This window comes from Diachasma alloeum, unplaced genomic scaffold (genome assembly GCF_001412515.2).
Source record: "Diachasma alloeum isolate Michigan unplaced genomic scaffold, Dall2.0 Dall_scaffold_00302, whole genome shotgun sequence".
In the NCBI taxonomy this organism is placed as follows: Eukaryota; Metazoa; Arthropoda; class Insecta; order Hymenoptera; family Braconidae; genus Diachasma; species Diachasma alloeum.
The window spans coordinates 964,031-975,138 of record NW_021680441.1 but is presented as its reverse complement, the minus strand read 5'-3'; the positions used below and the strand labels follow the sequence as shown (position 1 = coordinate 975,138).

Sequence of the window (11,108 nt, the reverse complement as noted above, 5' to 3'; positions counted from 1 at the left end):
GTTCGTAACTCGTGAAAAAATGTTTTTTGGCGAGTGGGAGGTTTATATCACGAGCCGAAGGCGAGTTTTTTGCACTCGTTACGAAATATACTATTTTGGCTCGTGGGAGATTTATAGCACGAGCCGAAGGCGAGTGATATAATCGCACGAGCCAAAAAACACTTTTCCCACGAGTATCGAACGATATTTTTCATCACAATGTTCGGAAAAGGGACGTTTTAGGCACGCGAAGCCTACATTGTGACGAAAAATATCGTTCGTAACTCGTGAAAAAATGTTTTTTACCTCGTGGGATTATATATATAAACCTCCCACTCGCCAAAAAACACTTTTATGCCACTCATGCCTGAAATCGGCTGGATTACACACTCGACGCTTCGCGTCTCGTGTCTAATTCAGCCGGTTTCAGGCTTCGTGACATAAAATTTTGTTCAGTACTTGTTGGGAAATTTCGTCCTTAACGATTTTTCGATCCTCGACGATCAATATCGCACACGTGCTGAAATATACTATTTTGCACTCGTTACGAAATATACTATTTCATCACGCTGTGTGGAAAAGAGACGTTTATGATGAAAAATATCGTTCGATACTCGTGGGAAGTGTTTTTTGGCTCGTGGGAGGTTTATAGCACGAGCCGAAGGCGAGCCAAAATAGTATATTTCGTAACGAGTGCAAAAAACATTTTTTCACGAGTTACGAACAATATTTTTCATCATTATGTGGCGGAAATTGGACTTTTAGGCACGCGGAGCGTGCCGAAAAGTTCACTTTTCGTCACAGCGTGATGAAAAATACTTTTCCGCACTCGTAACGAAATATACCATTTTTCAACTACTCGTGAAGGGAAGAGCAGAGAGCGAGTGCTCGTCGTCGGAGAATGAAAAAAATTAAGCGATACGCATCAGTGGGCATTGCAACCCTAGCGGGTGGAACTCTCATAGGATTGACGGGGGGCCTAGCAGCACCTCTCATCGGTGTTGGAGTTGGAACGATTCTGGGGGGTGCCACGACAGTTGCATTGACAAGTACTGCTGGTGTCACTATCATCGGGTCGATATTCGGAGTTGCTGGAGCTGGATTAACAGGTGGAGTATTTTTTCTATATTTTTTTTAATCGGTTTCCTGTGAAAAAGTCAAAACAATAAAAACAACATTGAAAATGTGCATTAAATCAGTAGATATTCGCTGAAATAATTGAAAAAAACGGTCAATTTATCTACTTTTGACGTGGGTACGTCAATGGTTTCGTTTTGGGGGGTCACTCGGGGAAAAAATGCTTATGCAGCCTCGCCATCTATCGGTGATGCATAAAAGCGTAAATTAAGTTTTCCTCGTTAGTCAGCGGAATTGAGTTTCTTGGTTACAGAGAACTGAGATTTTCCCGAAGACGAGAGTTAAATCTCCAAGGCAAAATTGAGTTTTCCAATAAACGACTATTGATGGTTTAGCGCTAAAGATTCCTCTAGAGTGCTCCCTTCCTCCTCTTTCCTCCCGAATCACGAATTTTTCAATTTTGAAATTCTTTATGAAATTATAGAGACGTATAGAATCGAATATAAAATTAAATTCTTGTGACGAATTACGTTAAAAGGGATATTGCCAATGAGGTTTTTTCATTATTTGTTGATTTTTATTTCCTGATTTGTTCGTCCATTCGATCTGATAACATACATTCTATTTTTTCATACGTTAAATTTGTTCTATTTAGTCTTAATCCAGAGTCTTCTTCACTAATGTCTCCACCTGATCGTCGTTTTGAGCCCTTATGTCGATGGATTATTTAGAGTGTATCTATAAATGTAGATAAATTTAGGGGAGGGTAGGGTAAAATGGACACTTTTGACTTTTTTTTAAATATTCATGACGCGTTGAATTGTTCACGAAATGGAATCATTTTATTTTTCAATTGAAAAGCAATGATTCCTCTTTGTGACGAGATTAGGCTGAGAACAATTGATCAATCTGTTTCTGAGTTATGAATATTTTCAAAAAAGTCAAAAGTGTCCATTTTACCCCACCCTCCCCTATATTATACGATAGAAATAAATGTTCCCACGTCATCTTCTTTTCTTAGAATTTCCTTTCAAATATAAAATACTTATTTTAATTCGAATATAACACATCATAATGTATTAAATGGAATTGGATTCATTAAAGTGAACATTATTATTGGGATGAAATGTTGCCAGTTGAACTGACGTGAATTATGTCTCCCCCAGGGTACAAAATGAACAAAAGAGTTGGCCAGCTCGAGGAGTTCTCCTTCCAACCCTTGAACTGCACCTCCCAAACTGACAGTCAGCTGCACATCGCCATAGCGATAACCGGCTGGCTGAAATCCGACGACCAGGCAGCCATTGTGAAGCCCTGGCGGTGCCTAGCCATCTCCCGAGAGCAGTATGCACTCAGATACGAGACCAAGTACCTGATAGAACTCGGCCAAGCCCTTGAATACATCTTGAGCATGGCCGTGTCTTTTGCGACGCAGGAGGCCCTCAAGTACACGATCCTCAGTGGTCTGATGTCGGCGATTGCCTGGCCGACAGCCCTCCTATCAATATCCTCGGTCATCGATAATCCCTGGTCCGTCTGCTGTCGACGGAGTTCAGAAGTCGGAAAACATCTCGCTCACGTACTTCTCAGTCGACAGCACGGCAAGAGGCCAGTGACACTCATCGGATATTCACTAGGTGCACAAGATATTTTTTACTGTCTTCCAATAATTTCAGTCAACAGAAATATTCAACTGATAATATTCTATAGAAAAAATTAATAGAACATGATTTTTCCATACAAATTACTCGATTAAGATTTTTTCCCGTAGAAAGTTCTCAGCTCAAACTTTCTTTTTTATTTAAAATGAAGAGAAAAAAACGTGGAAAGCTCATGTCGAGGAATTTCCACGGAAAATGTCTCAATTGAAAGTCACCAGTGACACTGATTGGATATTCACCAGGTGCACAAGATATTTTTTACTGTCTTCCAATAATTTCAGTCAACAGAAATATTCAACTGATAATATTCTATAGAAAAAATTAATAGAACATGATTTTTCCATACAAATTACTCAATTGAGATTTTTCCTGTAGAAAGTTCTCAGCTCAAACTTTCTTGTTTATTTAAAATGAAGAGAAAAAACGTGGAAAGCTCATGTCGAGGAATTTCCACGGAAAATGTCTCAGTTGAAAGTCACCAGTGACACTGATTGGATATTCCCCAGGTGCACGAGTTATTTTCTACTGTCTCCGCGAGATGAGTGAGACTGGGGGAAAGAATGCCTTCGGAATAATTCAGGATGCCATTCTCCTCGGGGCGCCCGTCACAGCCAATGAGCAGCAATGGAGCAAGTGTTCCAGTGTCGTGGCAGGGAGGATTGTCAACGGTTATGCCAGAACTGATTGGCTCCTGAGGTTCCTGTACAGAACTTTCTCGATGACAACTGCTGTTGCTGGCCTCATGCCCCTGGACTACCCTGGCATTGATAATATTGATTTGGAAACCGTTGTTGGGGGGCATATGGAGTACTCCGAGAAGCTGGAGGACATCTTGAGGCTCGTGGGGGTCAGGCTCAGGCACGGGGAGATTCTGGATGATCAGGGCTTGCTGAAGAATTCCACGTCGGAGTATGATCAGAAGGTGCATCTCCAGCGGACTCAGGTCAGCCCCTCCACCTCTTCGTAAACACGTCATCACCATTTATAAAATAAAATTGTGTTCTGTAGATTCTGATATATTTTTTCTTGAAAAGTTATTAGTTTTAAATGCTTTCAACATTTTTTTATTCACAGAGTACTGGAGAACTGAGGGAATCCAAATCTGATACCTGTCTTACGTCGAAGGCTCTTCCTAGTGCAGTAAAAAAATGAATTTGATCCACAAATCCGTCCTTCAATTAATGATTAGTCAATTGGTAAAACATAACAGAACAATCAGTTTTCAGAGGTAAAATGTCAGAAGACAAGATGTCTTACGATATTTTCTTCTGAATTCATTCTCCAGGTATATGCACACTTGAAGAAGTTATTAGCAAATCTCATAGAAAATTCTATTGAATTTCTATTAGTTTCTGGCCGACTCTACTGAAGGATTCCGCAGCTTTACTGCGACTTTTTTTTCAATAAAAAATGTCCAATAAAAACTATTTTATGGAGAATAGTATTATACACTGTACAACAATAAGTGCTGAATAGCATTAGCCAAATGATTGAGGACCACTCGAGCCTTGCATAATTCACAGATACCGCAGAAAAATATTTCCATGTTACCAATAATGTTTTTATTGCTCCATGTACAAATGATAAATATATTAAATAATTCTATTTATACATTACCCCGATATCAAGTATATTTAATGCACATATTACCATCAGATACATAAAATTATTTATTCAATTGAAAAACTTCGTGTCTCTTATGTACAATCCCTTCTCATTATTTTATTCCCCCTTAAAAAATTAATACATGTTTATAAAAGTAGCGGATAAAATTCATCTAGCGTTACAACTATCTCCAGTTATTCGTCCTTAGTATATGGGAATGAGTGAGAAGTGGTGAAATGTAACAGAACATGTCATCGAGCATCAGATTTTTTTAAATTTCAGCAAAAGAAATCTCGTGATATCTGCGAAACAACTCTTGATCGAAATAATTCCAAATCCTGAGAAAAAAAAATTGAATTGCATCGCGTTTGTTTCATCACTTCGTTGCCGAATTAATAGTATGAGTTTATCGTAGTGTAAATCCCATCATCACACTGTATTATCACTGTATCATCGGACTAATTTTCATCTCGATTTCAAGTGTGGTACACCTTGAAATGAATTCAGTAATGAAGTGGTAAAGCGGTTAAAGTCGACTCATCTCTAATGTGAGTTTTTGAGAAATAATTTTTTTTTTTTGTTATATTTATTTGCTCAAAACTTTACATGTTTCTACAGCATAAAAAAAAAAAAAAGGAATAATTCCGAATCTAAGAGAGACAGCGAAATTTTCGTAATTACATTTATTGCAGTTCTCACTCGGCTCTCCAAAAAAGGTTACAGCAAAAATTTCGCCATCCCCCTCAGACTCCGAGATACTCATTAAAAACTGGTCATCAAAAATAAAAATTGACTAGTACCGTTTTCCCACTTCGCCGCTGAATTATAAAAATTCCCTAACGCAGCCACACTCAAAGACGCAATGAAAACCTCCCTATCAATAATGAACACCACGAAGAGGTATCACCCGCCGCCGCACCCTCCGTTCGTTACAGAGTAGTCGAAGTAACAGCGCTGATTCCATGCACCAGCACCGTCGGTGGCAGATCCACCGTGAGCTCCGTTAACAGTTGCAAATACTGTTGATAAACCGTTCCCTCCTCCCAAGCACTAGCACTCGGTGGAGCCGGCAGATACATAAAGACCGCAGCGCTGGCCCCACTCTGTCCCCTCACCACATGATTAGCCTCGAGGATCCAGCTCCTCGCCCCACTGCTGGCCCCCCTCCCCCCATCCCCCTCAACCCCCCGCTGAATGAGCTCCCCCCTGTTCCCCCTGGCACCCCAGCCAGGTATCTTCTGTATCTGCGCGGAGATTCTCAGCATATCCAGTAGCTTTCTGATCCTGATCTCCGTGGAAATGGCCACGAAATCACTACATGCACTACCAGGATCTGAAATACTGAGACTCGCCTCCTCAAATTCCACGTAAAAAACCCTGAGAGTCAGGCCCTTCCACGAGGACACCATATTGATGATGCAGGCCAATTGCATCATGAAGAGGCTAGTGGTGTCGAAGGGATCCTGATCAGTTGGATTGAAAAAATTCACCGGCCAAACATCGATAAACTCGAGATCACCCCCCTTGCCCATCCGATTCTTATCGAGAAGATGAAAATTCCTGCACAAGCACAAGTTCTTCTTCATCCTCAAGACGTCATTGCACATGCCGACGTAGTGAACGCCATCGAGACTCCTGGGCTCACCGAGAGACCTGATGGGAAAGCAGTTCTGGTTGTGCTGGTCGAACAAGTCAGTCGCATACTTGGAGTCCTTGAACAAGTCCCTGGGCGCCTCCTCATCGTAGAACCCAAGAATAATGGTATTCGGCTTCATGGCGCCCATTCCGGATATCCTGATGAGATGCTGAAGGCCCTCCCTCACTGTCTTCGTGATGGTCAACTCCACGAAGGCCTTGACCTTGAGGTGATCCACCAGTGACAGCCACTTGGGATACTCCTCGATGGTGGGGTCGACATACTGTCCATTGAAATCACCAGTCTTGACGTGTCCAATGACGTAGAGTCCCCCTTTCTTGAGATCGTTGACGAAATCTATGAGTGAGCATGCGGATCTCGGTGAGGAGACCATCAGGAGCATCTGGGGCCTCCAGAACTTGACGTGATCCTTCCGTGAGTCTAGCATCAGGAGGTACTTTCGGACCTGGTGGAAGATGAGGGCCTGCGATATGCTGCCCCACGCTGCATTCTTGCTTGGGCTGAAGAGGTGGAGGACTATTATGAGGATCAGGCAGATTATAATGCTGATTGAGGCGTAGATGCTGTTGATTACGAACATCATTATGAGGGTGCCCAGGAGGCCGATTGTCGCTGTGTGCCAGGTGAAGTAGTTGAAGGTGGGACGGAAGTTTGGGGCTGAGGCCAGCTCGAGACCGAGACAGGAGAGGTTTGTGGCGAGATAACTGAGGAGAAAGAGGACTGAGTTTATCTGGGCGATTGTGTTGAGGGAGCCGATGAGGAGAATTATCTGGACGAGACTCCACGAGGTGAGGACAGCGACGATTGGGTTGCCGCGCCAGGTGCCTTGCGTTATGAAGTTCAAGCCTGAGCCGAAGACGTTGTCCTTGGCCAGGGCCTCGAGGACGCGGCTCGAGCCGATGAGGTTTGAGAGGCCTGCGGAGAAGGTCGCGGTGAGGATGCCGAGGGCGACGAAGGGCGGCCAGATGTTGGTTGGCATCATGTAGATGAAGTTGTTTTGGAGGAGAAAGCGACTCGAGGTCGCTGCGGTGAGGACAGAGAGGAGGATGTAGCAGACGAAGGTGACGAGGACTGCGGAGAGGGTGCCTCGGGGAATGTTACGGGCGGGGTTTTGCAGCTCGCCGGACATGTTGGCACCCGCCATTATCCCCGTGACCCCCGAAAATAGAACACCGAAAACAGAGGCAAAGGACGATATTGTACCGGGGCTCGAGTAGTCCGCGGAGTAATTGGAGTAGAGGTTGCTGACGAGGGTCTCCGATCGCAGACCTGCAATTGAAATTTTTCGAGGGTAGAGTCATCCACAGAACATGGATATCCCTCAGGAAGGTCTTGAGGATGTACATTGTACGCTACACCCTTTCGTGAGTTTTTCCAAAATTCACGTTTTTTTCTGAATTTTTCTGGCAAATTATTGATCGACTCACGAAGTTTCATAGTAGTGCAATAATTTTCCTGCTTTTTTCTAAAATTTGATGAATTTCCGAAAAAATTTCGAAAAAAAACGCAGGAAAATTATTGCACGATCATAAAATTTCGTGAGTCATTAAGTACAATGATAAAACGCAAAAACGGTATATATTTTTTCTAAATTAGTCCCTTAAATAAATCAGTAGCGAAGTGGTAAACCGGTAAAATTCGATTTTAACTATTGGCCAGTTTTCAATAAATATCTCGGAATCTAAGGGAAATAGTGAAATTGTTGGAATTTCCTTTTTTGTAGAGCAAATTGAGAGCTACAAAAAAGGTTACGACAAAAATTTTGCCATTTCCCTCAGATTTTCAGAAATTCATTGAAAACTGGGCAATAGTAAAAATCGACTTATACCGGTTTACCACTTCGCTACTGAATTAATTTTAAAAAAATTCCATACATGACATTTGACTCATTCGACTCGAATAATTTCCACTCATCAATTATTAAATAATCCCAGAAAATACTGGTTCTCGGAGAAAATGTCACTACTGAAATGATAAAAACTCGAGAATTCCAAAAATGGGAAAATAAATGCCACGACATTTGCTCACCTGTGTAAGAAGCATTCAGATGATCAGTGATGTTCTTGACGATGGTATTGGCATCGGGAATGGCCACTTCCATAGGCTCCTGCACCAAGAAACTAATGAAGACACTCAGGAGACAGATGCAGACAATCGCCAGGATAGCTACACTGGTTTTAGCGAACATGGCTGCTCCGATGAGGCAGACGACGAGGTTTGCCGTATTGAGGATGGTGCAGTAGAGGAATCTCCACCAATTGCCGTCCGGAAAAAGGGACGCCGAGCCCGTTAAGTAGCCATTCGGTCCAAAATTCTCCACAATTCCCTCGGCACAGCCTGATATGCACAAGGCAGAAGAGACGACGTTGGCCATGAAGAATATCGTCCCAATGGATCCTCCGAACTCCGGTCCCAGTGTTCTGCTGATCATGAAGTAGGCGCCACCACCCTCAACAGCTCCATTCGTGGATATCGCGCAGATTGATGCAACCGTGAACAGCAAGATCCCGTAGGCAATGACAAACTGCGTCAGGGTGATGAGCAGCCCTGCGTTGCCAACGATGTAGCCCATACGAATGAACACGAGGGCCGAGAACATGGAGAGGGTAACTGGGCTGAAAACACCAGCAAATGTTCCCAGGGTGCGTCCATTTCGGGCCTCGAGGTTGCTGAACTCAACGTAACCGTCTGACATCGCTGACGGAGTCCTGTGCAGACCGAGGAGGGACCCCAGACGACGGAAGAATGAACGGCCGGATATCAGGGGCGCCTTCTCGGAGCCCAGACGTATGTGCACTGCGTCGGAATTCGCTGAGCCTACCTCTGGGGCCAGCATCTTCAACTGGAATCAGGGGGTTTCCATAAAACATTTTATTAAGGCCAGGGTGCACTGTCTTTCGAACGCTATCTCGACGTTTTTTAAATCTTTCGTCATCTGAAATTGTCAATTGAGTACTGCATCGTCCAGAAGTTTTGAAAAATTATGAATGAGTAATAAAAAATAAGTAGAAAAAAGTGTTAATTTTTTCAAAGAGCATTTTTAATTTATATTCGGAATAAGTTGAATAAGAAAAAATTGAGAAATGTGGCTGATTTAGGGGGACAAATGGGGGCCTGTCATCCAATATCATGCAGGGGGAAGACTGATTTCGTAAATCTTTTCCCACACTGCACAGAGACATTTATTACGGAAAAGGCTCTTTGAAAAAAGTTGTGATATTTTGGAGAATTTTTTAATCACACTTTTATCACGTACAAATGGCAGATGACTACATATCACTGTTTTGAAAATTGAGATAGGGGAGGGTAGGGTAAAATGGACACTTTGGACTTTTTTTGAAATATTCATGACGTGTTGAATTGTTTATGAAATGGAATAATTTTATTTTTCAATTGAAAAACAATGATTCCTATTTGTGATGAGCTGAGACTGAGCTCAATTGATAAATCTGTTTTTGAGTTATGAATATTTTTAAATAGTCAAAAGTGTCCATTTTACCCTACCCTCCCCTACCTAGCTGTTACTGCCCATGAGGAATTAGTGTTTTGTCATCCACCATGGAAAATCACAGCTAATAGATAATTTGCCACAGCGAATCAGATGTTTGTAATTTCCACTTTTTTCAACTCATTCTGAATCTCAATTAAAAGCGCTCTTTGAAAAAGTTGAGAATTTTGTCTATTTTTTTTATCATTCTATCATAATTTTTGGGAATTTCTACATGATGTATCACTCAATTGACAATTTTGGATAATCAAAGGTAAAAAAATCCAGATAACATTCGAAAGATAGTACACCCGGGCCTTAATGCATGGTTTGAGGTGAATTAAATTTTCCATATTGGATATTTTAGGGCTCATTATGAGCTAATTTTCAACGCTTTTAAAAAATGTTCATTTTTGCGTCAAATTTAATGCGAAAGTGAACTCAAATTTAATGTCAACTTTTTTCCCCAAATGAATGTTGATATTCGTCGTTTATTCAGCTGGAAAATTTTTCGAAGCGTAAAAAATTAGCTCTTTATTAGCTTCAAATTATTCGATATCAAAATTAAACATTCTTCATTTTTCCTGCTAACTTGGAAAAACGTTAGCGCCAACATTTTTTCCTCGAAAATGCAATTAGTAGAAAATTTTTGTTTATAAGCATGCAATGCAGACTTTAATGGAAAAGACATGAAATATTCGCTGCTAATGAGCTTTAAATTATTCGATATTAAAAATCGAATATTGCCTCATCGTTTTATACATTCCCAAAGAAATTCTTCAGCGAATGAGTCAGATTTTCCTCTTAAATCTCTTCCTACCTCAAGACTTAAAAAATCTAGTTTCATCAAATGTGAAACCACGACCGCACGCCCACTGCAAGCATTTCCCCCAAGCACTAGTTCACTATCTCCAATTAATTGTCTGCCTCATTCCATTCTATCCAATTCTTGGAGCCACTAATGATTCATCCCTCACCAGATTGTCAATGACTCCCACTGCTATTGTAATGCCACATAACCAACTCCAAAGATAAACAATACTATTGAAAACCATACCTCACAGTTGTCACCTGCAACTCACACTCCCAGTCTCAAAACAGCTTTTCAATAAGCGATTTTGAATCAACAATTTTTCGTCAACAAGTGCGTGAAATTGCTCTTGATCTCCACATGTTGACGTATAAAAATGAAAATAAACTGTCTAATTTGTCCCTAATGGCGGTCTAGGATTACTTGGTGCGCTTGGTGTAGAACTGGCCATAGAGGTGGGGGGCAGAGATTATGCTCTGGACAGGAGATCAGTTAGATCCGATCAATTAGCCCCTCATGTATAGATATTCCAAATTTTTATTATTTTCCTCATTGAAGTGGTTTTGAAGAAAATTGCGAGTCAATAAAAAACATTTGCTAGTTAGTACTTTTTTTAAAATAAATTTTTGAAAAATCAGCCCTGAAAAAAAAGCGTTATCCCCCCTATTTCATTATTTCCAAAAAAATTTATCACCAATCGGTAGCAAATTGTTTGAAGTTTTTGGGAGTTGAGAAAAAATCGTCAATGCACTCCTATTATTGTGTAAATTAACAATTTCAATTTCAACTGAAAACCAGAGTTGATGACCAGAGTTTGTAGCAGCGATGTCA

The 11,108-nt window shown here is 41.3% G+C and overlaps 2 protein-coding genes across 4 annotated transcripts in view; one reads left to right on the top strand and one right to left on the bottom strand.

Annotated features, from left to right (window-relative positions):
- LOC107039678 (transmembrane and coiled-coil domain-containing protein 4) overlaps positions 1-4,403 on the top strand; it is an 8,238-nt gene extending 3,835 nt beyond the window's left edge. For all 3 annotated transcript variants that reach the window (XM_015259436.2, XM_015259435.2, XM_015259437.2), the window contains 4 exons: positions 847-1,088; positions 2,223-2,693; positions 3,224-3,660; positions 3,792-4,403. In XM_015259436.2, coding sequence (XP_015114922.1) covers positions 847-1,088; positions 2,223-2,693; positions 3,224-3,660; positions 3,792-3,869 — 1,228 coding nt within the window. In that variant the 3' untranslated portion in view covers positions 3,870-4,403. The remainder of the gene's footprint in view (positions 1-846; positions 1,089-2,222; positions 2,694-3,223; positions 3,661-3,791) is intronic.
- Positions 4,257-10,702, bottom strand: LOC107039677 (solute carrier family 12 member 9). Its single transcript, XM_015259434.2, has 3 exons — positions 10,524-10,702; positions 8,008-8,821; positions 4,257-7,248 (listed from the first exon to the last, which is right to left on the bottom strand). The coding sequence occupies exons 2-3, from the start codon at positions 8,813-8,815 to the stop codon at positions 5,252-5,254; spliced, it is 2,805 nt and encodes a 934-aa protein (XP_015114920.1). The 5' UTR covers positions 8,816-8,821; positions 10,524-10,702; the 3' UTR covers positions 4,257-5,251.
- Between the last annotated feature and the right edge of the window lie 406 nt (positions 10,703-11,108).